Here is a 22,877-nt window from a genome sequence, read left to right on the forward strand (position 1 = left end):
AAGTAACTGCAGTGATTTCCAGAATATAGAAATCTTCTCTCCTATTTAACCAAAGTGCACTACAAGGATCCCAAGACACAGCTGCTCTGATGTAACCCATTTAGTAGCATTAGAAAGACCAAGGAGAAGAAATTATCACAGTAGTCTTGCCCATACAGTCTTCAAGATGAGTATATCTGTCCTAAACCTAAGGAGAATCTCTTCCTAGCACTCTTGCATTGCCATCTCCAAAGAAACAGATCTTGCTACTTCCCCAAAATGAGCTATTACACATCTGAGTCACCACTGTCCTTCCCAAGACAGCCAACAAACAAATGCCAGAGCAAATACACAAATAAATCCTGACTGCAGCTCTGCTCCAGAACAGACTCTGTGCTCCACTCAGACTGCTACACCCAGGTTAACCAGAACTCGCCCCAACAACAAGCTCTCAAGAGCCTGGTAGGATTTCCTGCTTGAAGGTTGCTAAAACAGACAGATGGGGTTCAAGGATTATGAAGTCTTAAGAGTTAGAGCACTCTTCCAATCACTTGGGAAGAACTATGAAGAGAGAAATATTTCAGACTGAAAGAGTTGGGGCTGTTCAGTCTGGAGAAGAGAAGGCTCCAAGGTGACCTAATTGTGGCCTTCCAGTATCTGAAGGGGGCCTACATGAAAGCTGAGAAGAGACTTCTCAGGATATCAGGTAGTGATAGGACTAGGGGGAATGGAATGAAGCTGGAGGGGAGATTCAGGCTGGATGTGAGGAGGAAGTTCTTCACCATGAGAGTGGTGAAGCCCTGGAATGGGTTTTCCAGGGAGGTGGTTGAGGCCCTGTCCCTGGAGGTGTTTAAGCCCAGGCTGGACGAGGCTCTGGCCTGATCTAGTGTGAGGTTTCCCTGCCCATGGCAGGGGGGTTGTAACTAGATGATCCTTGTGGTCCCTTCCAACCCTGACTGATACTATGACACTATGATGTTCTATGGAAAGGAGCTTACCTGCTTTCTTCCATTTGCTATACAACTGGTTTCTCACTGTCTTGTTTTTCTTCAGACTCTTCATCAGATCCTGACAAGGAAGACAAGAAATCCATTGGGGGGGGGGGGGGGAAGACAAAGCAGACAACCAGTGGTAATGGCTTATCAAAAGGCTGTCCAAAGCAACTAGTGCCCTTAAAAACAGTTACTTTTTATGTTAGATTTCTTCTCTTTTCAGCTGTTTCATGTCGAAGGATTTTTTTAGCAGTGATCGAACCCAACAGCCATCACTGGGCTCCTCCTTGGAATACCAACCTTGTCAATGGGTTCGGTTAGCAAGAGGTTCAAGTTTTCACTACAACATGCTCAGGACAATCAGCTCCACACTGCTCCCTTACTAGCAGATTGTCCCACTTGGCTACATCCTGTCCTTTGGGAAGGTAACTTCAGTAGATGCTTTCAAAGCAGTCAGAAATATGGCTTTACAAATTACTAATATCTGTAGCTAGCATTCTGTGAGAGATTGTCTCACTAAGCCAGAAATCAAACAGCTCCCTTTGCCTTTTCCTGCCCAGTTCTCTCCTCTTCATCCTCTGCCTGCTCTCAGCTGTGTGTACTGACAGGTAGTAACTAAACTCAATTACTGAATAAAAAGGCATCTTCAATTTTGGATGGTAAAGCACAACTTGCATTTAAAAAGATATGATTTATTTTTTTTCCACCCTTCCCTCACTTTGCCCTCTGGAGGGGATGAAGTAGGCAGGATTTTAATGTAAATAACACATAATTAAATCACATTAAATAAAATACACAAGGTAAAAAAAGGCACAAGATAAAATACAAAATACACAAGACAAAAGTAAAAGATAAAGTAAAAATAAAAGTAAAATAAAAAAAAATAATTAAAAAAGTTAAAGAAACATTAAAAAGTTTATGAAATAAGCTATAAAATCATTCCCTATGTAAACCAGAACTACCTGCTGCAGACTCAGGAGGCGAGTAGAACTGCCCATCAGAGAGCACTCCTGAGTGAAGCAGAGCTGCTCGTTCAGAAGCATCCTGTGCTATTAAAAATCCTAGAAAGAAAAAAGAAAAGAGAACAAGACCAAACCAGGCAACTGCTCAAAGCTACCATATAGCATCTCAAAGATCAAGTATCTTAAGAAGTGATGTATGACATCACAGTATCACAGTATCTACAAGGTTGGAAGAGACCTCAAAGATCATCGAGTCCAACCTGTCACCACAGACCTCATGACTAGACCATGGCACCAAGTGCCACGTCCAATCCCCTCTTGAACACCTCCAGGGATGGTGACTCCACCACCTCCCTGGGCAGCACATTCCAATGACAAATGACTCTCTCAGTGAAGAACTTTCTCCTCACCTCCAGCCTAAACTTCCCCTGGCACAGCTTGAGACTGTGTCCCCTTATTCTGGTGCTGGGTGCCGGAGAGAAGAGACCAACCCCTTCCTGGCCACAACCACTTTTCAGGTAGTTGTAGAGGGCAATAAGGTCACCCCTGAGCCTCCTCTTCTCCAGGCTAAACAATCCCAGCTCCCTCAGCCTCTCCTCACAGGGCTGTGCTCAAGGCCTCTCCCCAGCCTTGTTGCCCTTCTCTGGACATGTTCAAGTGTCTCAATGTCCTTCTTAAACTGAGGGGCCCAGAACTGGACACAGTACTCAAGGTGTGGCCTAACCAATGCAGAGTACAGGGGCACAATGATTTCCCTGCTCCTGCTGGCCACACCATTCCTAACAAAGGCCAGGATGCCATTGGCCTTCATTTGCACTGCAACTACCTCACTTCTACAAATAAGGAGCAAACTGTCGGAATTGAACATTCACATTTTCTGTGTAACTTCAGGCAGGTAAGGAGACACACTCTAGCAAAACAGAGGTTATGGAATCCTTCCTGACTGCATGGTTAGGATGCCATATGTGAATTCATCAATATCCACTGGCCAAATGAAACTCTTGGAATATGTTTTTATGATCAGTGAGCTACGATGCACAACCAAATAAATTCCTGCTTCACCAGTCTGAGATTCCTTGTAAACGGCTTGCTTTCACCTGTCTGGCTCAACACCTTCAACAGCTCCCCTGGGCTCAGCCTCTTCTGAAATCCAGAAAAGCTCTCAGTGTGCACTTGCAGCCCGCAAAGCCAATCAGATCCTGGGCTGCATCAGGAGAAGCGTGGCCAGCAGGTCAAGGGAGGTGATCCTCCCCCTCTACTCAGCTCTGGTGAGACCCCACCTGGAGTACTGTGTCCAGTTCTGGAGCCCCTATTACAAGAGGGATGTGGAGGTGCTGGAAGGTGTCCAGAGAAGGGCCACGAGGATGAGCAGAGGGCTGGAGCACCTCTCCTATGAGGACAGACTGAAGGAGTTGGGGCTGTTCAGTCTGGAGAAGAGAAGGCTCCGAGGTGACCTCATTGTGGCCTTCCAGTATCTGAAGGGGGCCTACAGGAAGGCTGGGGAAGGATTTCTCAGGATCTCAGGTAGTGATAGGACTAGGGGGAATGGAATGAAGCTGGAGGTGGGGAGATTCAGGCTAGATGTGAGGAGGAGGTTCTTCCCCATGAGAGTGGTGAAGCCCTGGAATGGGTTGTCCAGGGAGGTGGTTGAGGCCCCGTCCCTGGAGGTGTTTAAGACCAGGCTGGATGAGGCTCTGGCCAACCTGATCTAGTGTGGGGTGTCCCTGCCCATGGCAGGGGGGTTGGAACTAGATGATCCTCATGGTCCCTTCCAACCCTGAATGATACTATGATACTATGAAAATTATTTGGAAATGACATGGGTCTACTTTAGTGTGTTTAATGCAAGGCAAAAAAAAACCCAAACCAACAACAAAAGGGGTTGGGAGAGAAGTGAATTCATCCTGACTGCCATCAATGGGTCTGAAAACAGGGCATGGATGGCTGATTAGCTCAACATATGGCTACTGAACTCCCATCCTTTACTCTCTGCCACATGAAGATTGATAGGAGGAAACAAACCAAAACCCAAACTCTTGATGCTTTAGATGGTTTACTAAATCAGGAAAGCTAAGGTAGCCAGCAGCTATTAAAAAGATCACTTTCCAACTCAAACTACTATTCCTACATACCAATTTATTCTATAAACCAGCTCAAAATCTCCCAAAGGAGACATCTCTTACTTCTATTTCCACTCTGTCCAAAAGAAGGTCAGGCTTCATACCACAAGACACATGCTGGTTGGATTTTACTTTTAAATCCTGCACACAGGATGAAGGTGGGGGTTGGTCTCTTCTCCCAGGCAACCAGCACCAGAACAAGAGGACACAGTCTCAAGCTGTGCCAGGGGAGGTTTAGGCTGGAGGTGAGGAAGAAATTCTTCCCAGCAAGAGAGATTGGCCATTGGAATGTGCTGCCCAGGGAGGTGGTGGAGTCACCATCACTGGAAGTGTTTAAGAAGACCTTGCATGAGGCACTTGGTGCCATGGTTTAGTGGATGAGATGGTGTTGGGTGATAGGTTGAACTAGATGATCTCGAAGGTCTTTTCCTACCTGGTTAATTCTATTCTATTCTAAAACATCTAGAACTGGAAATCTTCTTCTGTGGAACCACAGTTTTGCCCTTTTTTCTTTTGTTTAGTTACAAATGAAACCTCTCTGAATTTTGAGCACTGCTGCATTAGGCAGAAAACTACTGCGGAGGCACTTTTGGGGTTGGTTTGGTCGTTCTCCACAAAAGAATAAGCCATAAAAAGTCAGCCTCCACTCCCACTACAGACAGGAAAGAAAAACACCTGGTCAAAGAGTAAAGCTTTTTGATACCTGCTTTCATTATCTGCCTCAGATTTAGAAGCGACTAAGGCACTATGTGAGTATAACCCCACAACACAATCCAAATGTGCCTATCCTCTGTCTGACTTTATTGCTTGCAAGCCGCTTATTTGAAAGCACATATTCCTTCTCAGAAAAGGAAAAGATATGCCAAATGCTTCCCACGGTTGAGGAGCTGAAAGACTCATTCTTCTGCCAGATAACATGGGAACAAATGTTGCCAGCTGCAGCAGCTGAGGGGAAGGATCAAGAACTTACTGTTTTCTTCTTCAGCTTCTTGCGGTAACACTTTGAAGTCCAAGAACCAAGTTTCAATCCAGGCAAGTATGAAGGATATGATGGGCAGCACGTAGCCAAAAGCACCCTGGGAGAACAGCTTGAAGGGAAGCAAACCACACAGCATTGTAGAAATTAGTCTGAAGAGGCTTGTTTTCAGAAAAAAAACAGCAAAGTAAAACAAACAGTTGAGTAGTTGAGAATATATACCTGTGAAATAATTACTTTTGCTAATAAAAAGGCACTGGTCACTGCTGTTGTAAACTGAAAGAGACAGGGTGAGAACAGTTAAGGCTAATAAACAGGTTCACTTTCTCATTGCTGCCATTATCTATCAGTTGCAAATTAAAATATTTACCAACAACTGCAAGATCATAGATTAATAAAAGGTAACAAGCATGACACATTTAACTTAAAGTGGTACTACAGAAAACTCCTTAATAAAGACAGCCTTTAATATGAACACCTCTACATACGGAGCTCCACACAGCAGAAAGGCAGTTTAGATGCTACACAGATTCTGAGCTCTGTAAATTGTGCTCTCTCACTATAATAAAGATGCAGCATTTTCTTCACCAAGTCCCTTAAAGAAAACAATGTACCTCTGTGTTTTGGAAAAAGCAAAGAGCAACTGCTCCAAATGCTTTTCACTACCATCCAAATAAAACAAACGTTAATCTTTGGAGGAGTGAATTTGAACGAACAGTTTAATTCATGTGGTGTTGTGACAATCTAATCCCTTTGAACAATAAAGTGTCTGGAAAAAACCTCCAAATCACAGAACAAAAGGAAAAAGACAGCAGTGGACAAGTATTGTTCACATTTGGGTCCAGCAATTCTGTAACTAACCAGCAGGACCTCACTAGCTTCTGGTAAGCACAGGTAGAATTTTAAGATGGATGGCTTCTGCAAAAACTTCAGTGAAGCTCTATCTACCTGTTTGTTTACTCCCACAATGGGTTCACTCTCACCATCTCACAAACAACTGCATCTAATGGGAGGATGTCATTGGAAGAAATACTTTAAAGTTACACAACTAGGGGTAAGGGCTTTAGAGAGTCATGCACTTACACAGAATCGAAACTGCTGCTCTCTATGCCTGTGGCCTGCTGCCAGCACAATTTCAAAGCAATCACGGCAGGTAACTCACTACTGAACAAACTGCTTGCTACTCACTTGAAGAAAGTTATACCTGAGCATGTTCTACATGCACCTAGCTCTAAGATTTCCAAAGTGCTCAGCCAGCAAATGCCTGTTGGATGACAATCTCTAGCACTGACCAGTGGAAATATGAATTTGTCATCAAGTGTTGCTCTTTCTCTCAACCACACAGTACAGCTGCACTAAAGATACTTGCTTCTGTCCACTGGGATTTGCTAGTTCTCAAGAACTTCATTTCTAAGAAGACAGTTGTATTCAACAGTTTGTATTGGAGCATGAAGCAAGACAGGGGCTAGTAGTGCTCAGTGGGTGGCACCTACAGCTTGAAAATCTAGGAATGTGGGAGTCAATGGGCAGCTGGATCTCTGGTACAATAATGCCAATTCTTCTTTTTCAACACAGTTCACTGTTTCAAATGCAAATATATATCCAACATTAATTAACAGGTCAGAGATCAGGAGCAGTTACAATTAGCCATCCATACTGGATTCAACATAACTCTTCAGCGTGTATTAACATCATACTAACAAGGACCACAACCCGCTCTGCCATTCAGGTCTTGTCTTTAGGCTGAACATCTCCCAGCACAGAAATTTCTCATCTCTTACTGTACAGTGAATTTTTACATATAGCATCAAGATGATTCTTAACAGACAAACGTTAAGAGGCATCTAACTTTTGTCTGTTTTGCCCCATTGTAGTTCAAACTCCATTATGCTTGGCTACTACTCACAGCTATTGCCCACCAATGGCGCAGTCTGCACATTGCATATGCAAGTATTAACACCTTAAATCGAAAGACTGCCAGTAGCTATAGAGAAAGGAGAAAAATATTTGTTGGTTAATTCAGAACACAGAAGAACCACAAGATTCTCAGCTCACTGAAAATACTAACTGCTCACAGAACAACCTGAAACAGGGCGATCCACGTTCTGAGAAATTCGGATGTGCTCATATAAAACAGAAAGCAATTTCCCCTTTGGGAAGCAAATGGCGTCACTCACGTGCCTGCAGAGGCTTAAGTATGGCAAGCACGTGCAATTCCACGAGTTACCCAAATTCTGGCTGTGACCATTACATCAGATTGGCATCTAGCAGTTAGACCTAGCTGCAGATAACCCAGGAAACGCCCTGAGCATCACTGCATCTCGCTGATCTTAGTGGTGTGCTACTGTGCAAGAATGTCATGAAACACTGCAAAGACTTCACAGCTGCAAGCACAACATGGGAAGAGTTTTTAAAACCCATTTTCTGCTTGCTGAATTTGTGGTACTTATTGAAATATTACCACTGCAACAATCGATTACTCTCTATGGAGATGCCAGCAACAGGAAACCATTCCAAATGTATTGCAGTAATGAAATAGCAGACAGCCAAGGTTTCTGAGGCAGGGAACCTAACCTTCCATTTCCCTGTTTACTCTTTGATAGGACAAGGCTCCAACTTGTTTTAAAAGATGTGTGCAGGATCTGAAAAATGTGAAACAAATGTTCAAAGTGAAAAGAAATCAAGGACAGGCATGGCCAGAGGTATAATGAACCTTTCTCATCTCATGCAAATATATATTTCAGGGATGCATAGCACAGCCAGGAGGAATCCTGTATAAGCCCACAAATCATTTTGTGGAATTTGATGACCTAGTCCTTTCCCAGGGAATAAAAGTCCATTATTCTGCATTACATGTTTTTAACTCTTGGTTCAACTACAGGACAAAATAATTTCCAGAGCACCAAGGTTTATATGTAGCATGGGTATATCATGGGGGAACCTGTCAGCAAAACAGTGACAGAGAAAGGCAGAAATAGTAGCAGTTTACTAGCTTAGAATTTGTTTCATCCAGTATTCCATTCCATTTGACACAGCAAATGATCCAATGCAGAAGCAAGGATGGGTTTTTAGATCAGTTTCAAAAAGGGATTCTGGATATTAGCCATTAACATAAAATGATTCATAGCAAACCATCTCTGCCAGGAAAACAGAAACTGGTAGAATTAATGGTGCTGCAAAAACATGGGGCTCTTTTCAGGAGCCATAAACAAACAGCTTTCACTGAGTTCAGTAGGTTTGTCCATGCAGTGCAAAACGCATTGCAAGTGCAGGGCTGTGGCCCTGCTGAAAGACAGAGAAACTTCCTTCTGCAGCAGAGTTCCTCCCCTGTGCTTAAGGTGCTTATACATAGTGAAGGAGAATCACACTTTGTATCATCTGGGTTTGAAGTTAACAACTGATTGAGTTGAAACACTGAAATCTACAAAAAGACCTGACCTATACAGGGCAAAGTCTGAACAAGGCTCTCTGATCTTTCAGCTGGTCTTGTCTCTTTAATGAATTATCTTTATGTTACAACAGTCTCACAGTCTTGAGTGAGTTCCTCATCTGCTTTGCTGCAGCAGTGAAGGCAGAAGATGCAATTGAAGTGTGCCAAAGCATCTCTACCCTCAGGCTCCACCAGCTTGCTGCCAAAGCAGGAGTGGGCAACCTCTCTACATGGGTGACAACCACAGAAGCCTTTCTGGTTCAAATTATCAAGAAAAGACAAACACCACTTTCCCTGGACTCAAACTAGGGAACATCTTTCGAGGGAAGGAGGTGGGTAAACTATACTTTTGCTGCCTTTTCTTCCTTTCTGTTTTGTTTGTTCTCTGTTTAAGAACACTTACAAATATATCAAAATATGAAGAAGAGTAGTCATATTGTAGGACTTCTTTCTCTAAGGTAGTCTCAATGCCTCCTTTAACCTACAAAGAAACAACACAGAGAGCTTTAGAACAGAAGTTAGCAAAGCCAAATGACACAAATCTGAAGGGTGAAATGATGTACAACGAGATCATAGTACTAAGTATGCTAAAAATATCCATTTCAAGACCACTGTCCTTATTTTTCATGACTATATACATTTTTAAAGTCAAAGCATTTAGGAATCTCACTTGGCCTATGCAAGCTCCATTCAGAGTGGCCCAAATACAAAAGTAAACAAGTTATTGAAGGAAAAAGAAGTTATTAAATGTGAGGTCTGAGCATTTTATGTCTTGTGAGAAGGATCAATACAGCTGATCAAAAAGTCACCCAGAACTAGCTCTGCTTAGTCACACTAGCAAACAACAAACAAGGCAGTAACTGAATTCATTTTTTAGCAAGGTATAGCATGTGAAAGTTGCCTCAAAAAATAAAATACACCCAGTAAGAGAAGGAGGTTGGGCACTGGAGGTCTTTGCAGGGACAAACCTTACCTCAGTGACATATGACTGACTGAGTCACTCACAAGGCAAACTCTCAAATCCTGGTAAAACTCAAGCTTACCAAATTTCAAAGGTGTACAGTAACATTTTTGTTTACTTGCTGCCTGAAAAGGTCACTGGATTTCCAATGGTTTCTTCAGCACGGTTGACAGACTACAGGAACATCAAAAGGTTTAATGATGAGAAGGTAATAAGCCATGTATACTAATCACATAAGGGAGCTGCAGTTGAGTAGACTCTATGTTCATGAAAGCTTAAAAGCAAGCAGCTGCTTGAAAGAGATACAAACAGCATATAATTTGGAATAGAAAAGAGCAACTCATTAACCACTCCTGAAGTGAATAAATCAAAAGATAACTCACATTTAGCTCTATTATCCACAGCAAGGTTATGAATAAGAGATCAAAAGTAACAAACAAGCAGAAAGTCCTTCTGACATCTGATATGCCTTTCTTCTCTCTGCCTTCATAGGACTCAATCCTTGCCACCAGCTGCGTGGGGTTGATGGAGTGGACATCCCGTAAGGAAGGGCAGGACTCCACACTGCTACTGTGAGCGTTCTCTGCATCACCTAGCACCCGATTCATTCTGGGTTTGCTTAGAGGGGTCTTCTTCCAATTTCACCATCACTAGAAGGCTGATCCATATAGGAAGACTTTCTAAACAAATGAAGAGAAGGAAAACATGTAAGTCACCAAACCCCCACTGCTCCAGTAGGCATTTTCATCTTGCCACCTCACTTCTTGTTGGCTAAAAAGGAAGAGAAATTGGCGAGTAGGCTCTAAAAATTGTTTCTATAATTAGCCATACCTCAGCTTGCTTCAGAGGATTTGTGAAACAAGAGGATTTTTGTGCAATTAGTTGAGTCTGTCTAGATTCAAAGGCTCTGTTCTCCATGTTGTTAGCATGAGACCAATAAGTGGGAATGAATAAAAAGCATGAAGCTGTGCACCTTTAAGTTTTCCAAATCTCATTTAAACACTCTCAGCAGGAAGGCAACTTAAAGGAAGTTCCACATGCAATTCCTGAAAACCAGCAGTGTTAGCTACCAGCACATCCAGAGCTGACACAGCAAAACAATTAAAAGGTCATTAAAACCTTGTAATTCTGCAGTAATCATTCTCTAGAGCAAATACACTGCTCTTTGCTCTTAGATAAATCCAGCTGCTATGAACACTTCCACTGCCACACAGGGTTTCTTTGAAAAGACTGCATTCAACCCAGTGGTTAAAGTACCCCGAGTCTCTCCTGGCTACAAGGCTTGAAAAAAATGCAAAACACTGAGGTTAGATTTCTCACAGAAGTGCAGAAGTGTGATGTGTGATTCACTACACGACTCCACGAGAGCCTTCTTCCAGTAAAGGCTGCCTGACAGAGCTGACTAAGGAGGATACAAAAACTGCAAGGAAGCACACAGGGAAATGAATTTTATGCAAAAGACTCAGAAGATGAAGCTACAGATCCTGCAACACAAATCCCATCAGACAAGCCCCTGTGATGCTGGGGGAACTGCTTTTGGAAACTGAAGAACAACACTTGTCTCTTCCTCTGTGGGCTGTCTTCCAGTAAACCACAAGACACTTCCCTTCCCACTCTTGTATTCCCCAAAGGGCTGCACTTCCAAGCCTGCACAAACATGGTCAGGCAAAGCCCAACAGGAGAAGCAGAGAGGGCATCTGCAACACAGCACAGCAAACAGGAGGATAGAAGGACACAGGGAGGAGGAAGGGCGAGGGGGCAGGCAGCTGCCAGCGCATACGTCACACCGAGGAAGAGGCAGGGCAGCAGCGGATGGCCAAGGTCTAAGTGAAGCCACACAACGGCATTCTGGTAGTTCAAAGTCTGCTTTTCTCAGGCTACGTCATGAGAACAGTAACAGACCAGAAACCACCTTCACAGCTGAGTCTCTGCCTGCAGGCAGCAAGTGATCAGAGGCAAAACCAGCTAGTAGCGATCACCATCTCGTTCTGGGACCCAGGGGTGGGCCAAACCAAGCAGGAGGCCAAGCACAAGCGGGTTGCTGCCATCCTACTCCTACCTATAGCTTTGCAAAACCACCCACCTCTCACTCATCAGACATGGGACCAGGAAAGCTGACGGGTCTTTGGCTGGGCCTGATCTCCACTAGAGAGCTGTTACAAAATCACAGAACATTAAGGTTGGAAGGTATCGGGTGATGGAGATTGGAATCAATACAGCTGACCAATATGATCGAGTATTGTTCCTTTATTGTTCCAGTGTTGCAGGCCGATGGTGCAGGCCTGAGGTGCAGGTATAGCACAGTAAAGTGTAGAAGAAGAGACAGGAAAGGCAGAAGTGCGTAGCAAGGGAACTGCTACAACTTGTATAAACTTGGGGTGCCCTGCTGGCATAGCTCCATTGGTTCCCATCACACTATTACAGATTATTGGTCCAACTACTAACGACACAATGAGGTTTGTTGGGTTTGTTGATGCAGGTGCATGTCCTGTTGTCCCAAGATAACTTTCCATGTTTATAGCTACCAGTGCCCTGTTTTAGTTACATGCTGCAGGCACAGCACTGTTTTGCTACACTGCTAGCTGGCTCTGCCCTTATGCTGAGCATGACCTACCACCATGTCAGGCTCTAGGCCTGCGCTGCCAGATTGCTCACACTGCTCCTCGCTGGCATTGCCACAGGAAGGGACCTCCAGAGATCATCCAGTCCAACCCCCCTGCCAGAGCAGGATCACCCAGGGTAGGTCACACAGGAAAGCATTCAGGTGGGTTTTGAATGCCTCCAGAGAAGGAGACTCCACAACCTCTCCGGGCAGCCTGTTCCAGGGCTCTGTCACCCTCACAGTGAAGAGCTTTTTCCTTATGTTCACATGAAACCTCCTCAGCTCCAGCTTGCACCCACTGCTCCTTGTCCTGTCATTGGACATCCCTGAGCAGAGCCTGGCTCCCTCCTCCTGACACTGCCCTGCACATCTTTACAAACATGAATGAGGTCACCCCTCAGCTTCCTTTTCTCCAAGCAACAGAGCCCCAGCTCCCTCAGCCTTTCCTCAGCAGGAAGATGTTCCACTCCCTTCAGCATCTTTGTGGACTCTTTCAAGCAGTTCCCTGAGGTCCTTCTTGAACTGAGGGGCCCAGAACTGGAGGCAATACTCCAGATATGGGCTCAGTAGGGCAGAGTAGAGGGAGAGAAGAACTTGTTTCAACCTACTATCCACACCCCTTCTAATGTACCCCAGTGTTAGGCAGAGCAGACATAACCAGAGACATCAAGTGGTAGGAATGTAACATTGAGACAATCAGTTTCATCATTAGCCAGAATTAAGAGAGAAACTCCTGTACTGCTCTCCCCCTTGTTTCAAGAGCTTCTCAAGATTTACAACTCACCATCTTCATTACCTTTCAGTCTCATCTTTTTCTTTACCTAACTTTTGGCCATCATGCTGCTCACTCAGTACACAATGGCCCTATGGGGACTGGTGCAGGGCCTTCAGGTGCCCCATAGAAGGGAGGAGGGATTGGATGCATTTGACCTTTCAGAGCCACTCCAAGGAAGCACCAAACATTTGCACCTCAAGCTGAAGTGGATAACTTGAGCACAAAGTCATCTCAAGCTGGTGGCAATCAGCAGCCAGTGCTTATGACCCTGTTCCTTCCTTCCCAAACTTCTTAGTGCTGAACCTGGACACCAAAAGCCCCTAACCCCCATTTCATTTCCACCTTGTTCAAGCTCACACTGCCAGAAGGATGTTGCCCTTAGGATTATTTGTTCCAACAGTCTCACTCTCACAGATGTGGATGGGAAGGACAGATGGTCCCTGTGGGAAGCAGTAAGACAAATCATCAGAGGCAGAAGCCCAGAGGGAACCAAGGCAGGACACGTCCCAGGCACCTGCTGCCTCTCCCATCACACCAGCCACCTGAGCTGCACTGGCCAGACAGGCAGTCACAGCAACCACGGCAGGGCAAGCAAAGTGCTCTCACACTTCAAAGACAGGGGCCAGAGCTATCTGGATTAGAGCAGCTCTTGCATGATGTCAGAGGTGTTGCTCAGCAGTGAAATCTCCCTCTCTGGAAGATCAAGCTGGGGGCAGGAGTTATCTGCTGGAGGGTAGAGAGGCTCTGCAGAGGGACCTCGACAGGCTGGACAGATGGGCAGAGTCCAAGGGCATGAGATTTAACACATCCAAGTGCCAGGTTCTGCACATTGGCCACAACAACCCCATGCAGTGCTACAGGCTGGGGTCAGAGTGGCTGGAGAGCAGCCAGGCAGAGAGGGACCTGAGGGTGCTGGTCGATGGTAGGCTGAACATGAGCCTGCAGTGTGCCCAGGCAGCCAAGAGTGCAAACGGCATCCTGGCCTGCATCAGGAACAGTGTGGCCAGCAGGAGCAGGGAGGTCATTCTGCCCCTGTACACTGCACTGGTTAGGCCACACCTTGAGTCCTGTGTCCAGTTCTGGGCCCCTTAGTTTAGGAAGGATGTTGACTTGCTGGAGCGTATCCAGAGAAGGGCAACGAAGTTGGTGAGGGGTTTGGAACACAAGCCCTATGAGGAGAGGCTGAGGGAGCTGGGGTTGCTTAGCCTGGAGAAGAGGAGACTCAGGGGTGACCTTATTGCTCTCTACAACTACCTGAAGGGAGGTTGTAGACAGGTGGATGTTGGTCTCTTCTCCCAGGCAGCCAGTACCAGAACAAGAGGACACAGTCTCAGGCTGCACCAGGAGAGGTTTAGGCTGGAGGTTAGTAAGAAGTTCTATACAGAAAGAGTGATTGCCCATTGGAATGGGCTGCCCGGGGAGGTGGTGGAGTCACCATCATTGGAGGTGTTCAGGAGGAGACTTGATGGGGTGCTTGGTGCCATGGTTTAGTTGTTTGAGCGGGTTGGATTGGTTGATGGGTTGGATGCGATGATCTGGAAGGTCTCTTCCAATATGGTCTGGTCTATTCTATTCTATTCTATCTTTTTTAAGAGCAGGAGGGAGTGTTGGATTTTGCCTCCACAGCAAGTCCTGTCCCAGCCAGCCAAAAGCACCAGGCAAGGGTGGCCAAGCACAACATCTTTCAAGCTTCCTCCTGGAGCTCTACATGGCTGTCAAAAGGCTTTACAGGAGGAAGACATCTGTGATGTGTGTTTGGTCAGGTGTCTCCAGCACTATGGTGAACTTTGGGCCGCCTGAACCCAAGGCTGTGAGCAGAATCATTGCCCTTGGGTGCTGGAAACACCCTCAGGGCCCTGCTGTGGAGCAGGCATTCCCAGGAAAACCTTTGGGATGGGGTGTAAAGCCCAGGTCAGGCTGTCCTGGTTCAAGGGAAAGAGAAGCCAAGGAATTGTTCAAGAAGAAGAAAGCCAAGCAACACCTGCACTTGCCCAGAAACCTTCCAGCCCCACCTGACTACAGGAATTATCTTTTCTTTCTGATGTGGCAAGCAGTGCAATTAGCTAGGAATTTGATACTCTCAGCCTGGATTGCTGCTGGATACAGCACAGTACAGGAATGCAATTAGTGCAGTAGAGCTAATTGTTTCAGGATGTGCTGCTGAAGCAAGTGTGTGCTAGAAGGTCATTTTCCATAGTTTCTTTCATTCATCACAAATGAAAAGTTCCATTGTACCTCAGTGACACAATCTGGAACTTCAGCACACCAGCACCTGCAGGTGGTTTCAGGTGGCTGTATGAAAAGCAAACTCTTCAGCCCTTCCTTGAGGCTCCACAGGCACATAGGGACTGTTAAAAGAGAGGCAGCTGCTGTTTAGGGTCAGATGGCCACCCGGCAGCCACCTCCTTACCCATCTCAGCATTACCAGCAACAACCTTCCTCAACTTTAGAAGTCATGAGCAGCAAACTTTACTTACACTCTTGGAGACCACAGCATATCCCCACATACAGCAGTGCCATGCTCTGCATCACACTGACCCACCAGTGTTTCATCTCCTGTAGCTTTTCCAGCATCAGAGCTAATTTGGCACTTTCTCTAATGAAACTTCCACAGTGGAAGCCCAGTTGATGTTGGCTGTGGATCTTTTCTTCCCTAGGAGGCAGATGTATGAAACAGCAAAGTTTATGGTCAGGTGTTCTGAATTCAAATTGCACAGAACCATCATTCAATACATGTAGTTTGTCCACATCCCATGCTGGATATCATGGTATCCATAAACCAGCAGAAGCTGCACCTCCTGGTAAATCTGTGTGGAGCCACAGTCCCTATCACGGGAAGCTCTGATGGAAGAGTCATCCCCTGTAACAGTAAACCATACATAAAGAACTGCAAGGTAGGAATGGGTAACACAACAGCAAGTAGGACACCACGAGCTTCTGCTACAGTTTGGAAACATCAAATGTTTCCAAAGCAGGCAAATGTTCCTGGAGGCACAACTAAGTCACAGGATGACTATGAGCCGTGCGTGTGGTATGTTCCATGGAAAGGCAAGCTCTGGGAAAAGCCCTTGTGAGCACTCCCTTTTATCACTATGGACGCTCCTCATTATTCAGGTACAAGAACAATCAAGTCCATCTACAATGAAGGCAAACAAACACTAAGCAATGCAGGCCTGGGACATCACTCACCTCTCCCAGAAACATGTTTCAGGGTTTGACCATCCTCTCAGTCATCATTTAGTTCAAACCCCTGATGCTCCTTGAGATGTTAGATCAGAGACACAGCTGAACCCTGAATTGGATTAAAATAAAGATATTTTACATTGTGTTTATTCAAATTCACCCAACTGATCTGTTTTGCTATCAATTACTTCACAGCAGAGGGCTGGAACACCTCTGCTATGAGGACAGGCTAAGGGAGCCATGTTTCTTCATCCTAGAGTAGAGAAGACTCTGGGCAGACCTCATAGCTGCCTTCCAATACCTGAAGGGATCTTACAGGAAGGCTGCAGAGGGACTTTTCATGAGGGAGTCTAGAGACAGGACAAGGGGGAATCGTTTGAAGCTGAGGGAAAGCAGGGTTAGACTGGATCTGAGGAAGAAGTTCTTCATTGTGAGGGTGGTGAGACTCTGGAGTAGGCTGCTCCAACGTTCACTTCCATTTACTTGCACAGTTAAGATACACCCTATCTTACAGTGCATCCTCTAGACTGAGTTCCTAGTCAGTTACTCACTGAACAACAAGATGCAGCTAGTGTTGCATCTGACAGGCACTAGAGACTTCAATAAAAACAAGCCTGAAAAACACAAACTGATGCCCACCCACAAAATTCCTTAAACTTCTGTTCACACAAGACACTATGGGGAGCTCTTTGGCAATACTCTGGATTGTCAATTAAGCAACACAGCAGGAATTACAAGTTATAAACATGCAATACATTTAAAGAGTGGGAAGACTTATCAGCATACTGGAGAGAGCTCCTTACACAGAGTTTGGCTTTATCTGAGGGTTCACAACTACAGCAGCTCTCCTTGACCTTGAAGTATCAGCTCTTACTTATCCCTGAGGCCAAAAGATTTCTCATCCAAAACACAAGATTCACACACAAAACCTACTTGAGTACAGCTTGTACAGCACGCAAATTATTCTACTTGTAATGCACATCTGGTTCCATACCAGTGAACCCTGAAACAACTTAACCCCAAGACTTTGCACCACCAAGCAGGTGGCTAGATGTCAGCCAAAAAACAAAGCAAGAAGAGCAATTAACTTGCCAGGGTTAGAAAGTGAGTGTAAAATGGAAGGATTTGGGCTTTTGCTGGCAAATCCATGTTATTTTGTTTTGCCTACTCTCTTATTTCCTTAATGGGGGGAAGGGGGGCTAAATTTTATTCTCTGCAAAGTGATTACATAACTCTAAAGTCACACAATTTACTTATGAACTACATTTAGCTAACTTCTTCATGCAGAAAAATCCCAACCCACTTAATTCTTTTTTTTGTTTTGGTTTGGGTTTTTTCCTCCCCCCCCCAAGGTTCCTGGAGAAAGATGGTTCCTCAATTTCCCATGCTTCAATAGTGACCTAACAAAAGTAACAGGACACATCCCACACTTGTACTGAACTGTATTTTTCTCAGAGCATGGGAAGAAGGTGCTGAAGAGCGTAGGACACAGTGTGCAAGCTAAAAGGAGAAAGAAAAAAATAAGTCAGTCAATCTTTTGGGTCAGTAGGACATCTGAGGGGACAGCAATGTCACCTTCCCCCGTCCCAGGAGTGAGACTCACAGATTCAGAAAGTCAAATCAAAGTGCTCCAGTCCTGGACTCATTCTTCCCTGCAGCTAGAGCAGCCCTGCTGCTGAGCAGTGCCCTGCAGGATGCTGTTGTCCTTTCACCATCACTTGTTCTAGAAGGGCTGAGAAAATACTAAAGCAAAGAGCTTGCAAATTTTGTATCCGCACTGCCTTTCTTTTTATCTCCACTGGCACTTTCCCCTCCGGGTTCCCTCTTCACAGCACATCCCAGAGTTTTTCTTCTAAAATAAGCACGTAAGACTTTGTGCCTCCACAGAGGTAGCTCAAATCAGATATGAGAAACAGAGCAGTTCCTTAGTTAAACCAAAGCGACTTTGCAAATGTACTCGGTGATGAATTCCTGACACTTGAAACACACTTGCCAGAACTCAAAATGTGTGGAGTTCAGCTTCTGCTTGATCAAGAACATGATCTTAAATATGCAACTATATTGTATTTTAAGAATCATACCAAAAACTAACATACAAAAAGCATGCACCATAACACATTCCAAAGGTATGCCTCTGATCTGAGCTACGCTCCAAGACAGTCAGCCACTGCAAACTACAAAACTGAAGTGTGCGCATTACACAGTCATAGAATGGTTTGGGTTGGAAGGGACCTCCAAAGAGCATCTAGTCCAAACCCCCTGCAGTAAGCTGGGATATCCTCCACTACATCAGGTTGTTCAGACATGTGCCAAGCCCACTGTTGGATATCTCCAAGGATGGAGCCTCAACTACCTCCCTGTTCCAGAGTTCCACCATCCTCATGGTAAAGAACTTGTTGCTAACATTCACAGTATCACAGTATCGCTTAGGTTGGAAAGGACCCCAAGGATCATCGAGTCCAACCTATCAACACAGACCCCATGACTAGACCATGGCACCAAGTGCCACGTCCAGTGTCCTCTTGAGCACCTCCAGGGATGGTAACTCCACCACCTCCCTGGGCAGCACATTCCAATGACTAATCACTCTCTCAGAGAAGAACTTTTTCCTCACCTCCAGCCTAAACTTCCTCTGGCACAGCTTGAGACTGTGTCCCCTTGTTCTGGTGCTGGTTGCCTGGGAAAAGAGGCCAACCCCTTCCCGGCTACAACCACTTTTCAGGTAGTTGTAGAGGGCAATGAGGTCACCCCTGAGCCTCCTCTTCTCCAGGCTAAACAAACCCAGCTCCCTCGGCCTCTCCTCATAGGGCTTGTGCTCAAGGCCACTCCCCAGCCTCGTAGCCCTTCTCTGGACACATTCAAGTGTATCAATGTCCTTCCTAAACTGAGGGGCCCAGAACTGGACGCAGGACTCAAGGCGCAGTCTAACCAATGCAGAGTACAAGGGCACAATGACTTCCCTGCTCCTGCTGGCCACACTATTCCTAATGCAGGCCAGGATGCCATTGGCCTTCTTGGCCACCTGGGCACACTGCTGGCTCATGTGCAGGTGGCTGTCAATCAGCACCCCCAGGTCCCTCTCTGTTTGGCAGCTCTCCAGCCACTCTGACCCCAGCCTGTAGCTCTGCATGGGACTGCCGTGGCCAAAGTGCAGCACCTGGCACTTGGACTTGTTAAAAGCCCTGAAACTACATCATGATTTCAAGGTTAAATGCAATCAGCTCCCCACAGCCATAAATGCATGTCCACAGTATTTTTGTATGGTTTATGTACAGGTACATATGCCAGTAACATACAAGTTACATACAATAAAAAACAGTAAGAAAAATAAGCCACTGCTTTCTTGTGAAAGCAGGGAGGGAGAAGTAGGCATAAAGAGGAAGTGATACAAAGACAATTGAAAAATCTGAGCCAAATCTGGTTGTAAGTCTTCTTAAGTATTCTCTCACAGCTTTTACCTGGCTCACTGAAGCTGACTTTGCAGCACACCCAACATCAGCTCAGAAAAGTGAAGATTTCACTGCAAATTTCTAACTACTAAGCAAGAAGGGTTTATAATCCCTGTAGTTTGCCAGAGTTAAAACAACTGTAAGGCAAATAAAACCCTTTTAGGTATCAAAAGCATATCTATTTTATCATGTCAGCTTTTCTCTCCATACAGAATACAATTCATTAAAGAGACCAAGTAGCTTAGTGGTTGCCTTGAACATCAAGCACACAATTCTGGCTCACTACACACGACATTCATACACATTTGTTTTCTCCAATTCAACACCCCAGGGCTGCTAGCCAGATACTACTTGGACAAGAAAAGCTCCTTTGCTATCACAGAACTGTGGGATTCTTCCTGCAATATGTCAGTTATTTTATGCAGCAGTGGGAAATACCCAGGATCCTGTTGCTCCCTGAAAAACTCTTCAGCAAAATGGTGCAAAGGTTTTCTCCACTCAAACTCAAGCCCTGGGATTTCCTCACAGCTCTTAAGATTAAAACAGAGTATTTTAAGAAAGTGGCATCCTTGCTAGAATATAGGCTTAAGTTCTGTGAGGTTTTTCACTCTTAATTCCTCTTTTACACTTCTTGAAGATGCTTCCAAACAAAAAGGAAGTATCAGGGTTCACATATCGCCTGAATTTTTCCCCTTATAAAGTTTCAAGGACATTGCAAGGAAACAATTACCCAATCCAAGCAGCAGCAAATGCTAGCAAAGAGCCTTCAGCATAAAATATTTACCCTAAGACCTCTCCACATGATTTGTCTAGTCTTTCTGTCAGTGCTACATGGAGAGTGCCTCCTGGAATGTCTGAAGTGCTGCTGTGTTACGGCTTCAGCTGATGACTGAGTGGTGATCTTAACACGAAGAGCACGATGTCACTACAAGAGGCTTGTTTGGTTCTTTACAAAGATTTCTCCTTTTTTGTTTATTTCTTTCAACCTTTCATTTTCAATCTTACCCCTAGCTGAATTCATAGTGAGACAGAGACATAACAGCCAAGTTGTCTTTTAACCTGATCTCTAAGGATTCCAAACTATGGGCAGATTTTTAGCAGATATGGTTTAATTAAAGAGCATTTAGGAAGCAAGACATCTGTGATCCTTTGAAGTGACTCAGCTGGATGCTGCTGGGTAACCATGCAAAATCAGAGTTGCTGCTGTCACAAGTGTGATGTACCACTACCATCTCACCAGTTTCTTCTGCAAAGGAACTGATAATGTTGCGTTTGCTGACTTAATTCACTGAATGAAATCCCCTAATCTTCCGTACCAGAAATGAGGTTGGGCCCTGTAAAACATTTCCACAAACACAGTTAAGATGTATTTAACTAGCATGGTCTGACAAAGCTTAAAGTGGAAAAGCTTAAATACATGTTTTTGTGTGGATAAAGTTCCAGGACTATTGTGCTGAGCTCATGTGGAAAAACTCCTGGCTAAACACTTGAGAATTTATGAAAATTAGAATGAACCGTGTCAAGAAAGCCACATTCTAGCCCAAATGCACTGAAAAGAATGCCTAACCCCCCCCCCCCCTCAACTACGAGTTTAGCAATTCACAAATTTCAGCACTGGTAAAAAGGTCAAGCGTTTGTTTTGCAACACACAAAATCTACAAAGAACAGCATTCATCCTGAAAAAGCATGACAAACAACAGAAAAACACTTGAAATGAAGGATGTGTGTCATAACAAGAGGCCTGTTGGTGTATTTAGCCCAAAATATCTGGCCGTGAACATCACCAACATATTAAAACAAACCCCGGGTCGCTCTGCGTCTGGTGTCCTCAAAACTGCAAAGCTGGTGAAAACCATCTACCGAAACCAACAGCAAGCTGCTTACAAATAGAACAGAGCCTTCTTGCCCTGCTGGATTAACAATCCCCCAAACACCTAAAATTTCCAGAACAAAATGCCAGCTCTCTTAGGAACAACTGCTCCATGCAATCCTACACCACATTGCAAACGCCAAGACGACCAACGTGCATAATAAAGCATACTGTGCAGAAATACACCAACTTGTCTGGGTTTTAAACCCTCTACCTTCAAGTTTAGGATTTGTGGTGAATATTGTCCACGTTTAAACCAATTTGCACCCGACTGCCACACAACTGGGAACTGACTCAAAATCACCACTTCATCAAGGAGTAACTTTAACTGCTAGCACTGTTAACTGTTCTAAGTGTAACCAGTCCCCTCCGCGGATGCTCCAGCATAGCCCTCAAGATACAGGTAAAAGGTTATCCTCAAGACACAGGCAAAACGCTACACTTCAAGACTGAACGACACACTTCCCATTGGGAGGCTGAAATCGGGCAGTGCCTTTCCAAAGTTGCCCCGAATCAGCCCTACAGACGCTACACTTCAACCTTAGCATCGTTTTCCCGCGACAGGGAGCACCCTCTGGTTGGTTCCGCGAAAACGAGCCTCCTGCTCGCCCCGGGTAGTTCACTCCGTCATCAGCAGGACAAGCAGGCCGCTGTACCTCCGTCAGCACGGATTTGCTGAACTAGGATTTCAGAAAGAGAGGGGAATGCGACCCTCCTCCAGCCTTCGGCTCTGCCAGCAGCAGCAGCGACGCCGGGGCGGAGGGGCGGCAGCACACACAGCCCTGCTGCCGAGCCCCCCTTTTCCGGGACCAGGACCCCCGCCGCGGCGCTTTCCGCCACGTGACCTCCTCCTTCTTCCTTCTCCTCCTCCTCTCCCTCCTCCTCCTCTTCCTCTCCCCATCCCTACCAAACGCCGTTTTCTTGCGCCCTGCCGCGTCCCCCCCAAGCAAGGGGACAAAACAGTCCTGACGGAGCGGGCCGCCCCCTCCCCGGAAAGAGAAGCGGCCCCGGCAGGGAAGGGACAGGGTAACAGCGGAGCACGGAGGGACAGCATCACAGCGGCGCCGTGCGCTGTCCCCCTCCCGCCCAAGGGGCCGCCCCTCGCACCGCAATCCTCAGCCGCGGCCTCCTCGCCGGCTTGCCGGCCCCCGCCGGAGGCGCGTCCGGGCTTCCCCTCCGCCAGCTGCCCGGCCACGCAGCCCTCTCGGCCTTCTCCTCTCGCCCCTTCCCCTCGGTTTCCCCGCTGCCGGGCGAAGAGCGGCGGCGACGCTTACCCCGGGCGCGCCGCTCCGGCCCGAGAGAGGGCCCGCACGGCGGGCAGGCAGCGCCGCAGGCCCCGGGGACCGGCGGGGCGGGGCCAGGCGCGGAGTGGGCGGAGCTCAGCCCCCCTGCGTCGCTGCCAGCTTGGGGAAGAGACAGGGCTGGGCCGCTGGGGTGGTCCCGGGGTCTCCTCGCCGCTGTCACCGCCGGTTGCCGGATCGACCGGGTGGCGGTGCGAGGGGGTCAGGACACAAGCGGCGCTGGGCGGGGGCAGAGGCCAGGCAGAGCGGGGCTGGCCCACGGAGGGCCATGTGCCCT

General features: G+C 46.2%; 1 protein-coding gene across 6 annotated transcripts; it reads right to left on the reverse strand.

The window, feature by feature from the left end:
* Positions 1 to 977: 977 nt before the first annotated feature.
* Positions 978 to 22,650, reverse strand: STARD3NL (STARD3 N-terminal like). 6 transcript variants are annotated; one of them, XM_068152721.1, is made up of 9 exons: positions 22,574 to 22,635; positions 15,987 to 16,089; positions 9,804 to 10,100; positions 8,863 to 8,940; positions 6,936 to 7,013; positions 5,252 to 5,305; positions 5,024 to 5,141; positions 1,934 to 2,032; positions 978 to 1,047 (listed from the first exon to the last, which is right to left on the reverse strand). In XM_068152721.1, the coding sequence occupies exons 3-9, from the start codon at positions 10,026 to 10,028 to the stop codon at positions 995 to 997; spliced, it is 705 nt and encodes a 234-aa protein (XP_068008822.1). In that variant the 5' UTR covers positions 10,029 to 10,100; positions 15,987 to 16,089; positions 22,574 to 22,635; the 3' UTR covers positions 978 to 994. The 6 variants fall into 6 exon arrangements, with proteins under 6 accessions (XP_068008822.1, XP_068008823.1, XP_068008824.1 ...); XM_068152722.1 differs by lacking the exon at positions 22,574 to 22,635 and adding an exon at positions 21,956 to 22,251; XM_068152723.1 differs by lacking the exon at positions 15,987 to 16,089 and having other exon boundaries at positions 22,574 to 22,650.
* Between the last annotated feature and the right edge of the window lie 227 nt (positions 22,651 to 22,877).

Source organism: Melanerpes formicivorus, unplaced genomic scaffold, assembly GCF_026170545.1.
Source record: "Melanerpes formicivorus ecotype bairdi unplaced genomic scaffold, bMelFor1.0.p_v2 SCAF_24, whole genome shotgun sequence".
In the NCBI taxonomy this organism is placed as follows: domain Eukaryota; kingdom Metazoa; phylum Chordata; class Aves; order Piciformes; family Picidae; genus Melanerpes; species Melanerpes formicivorus.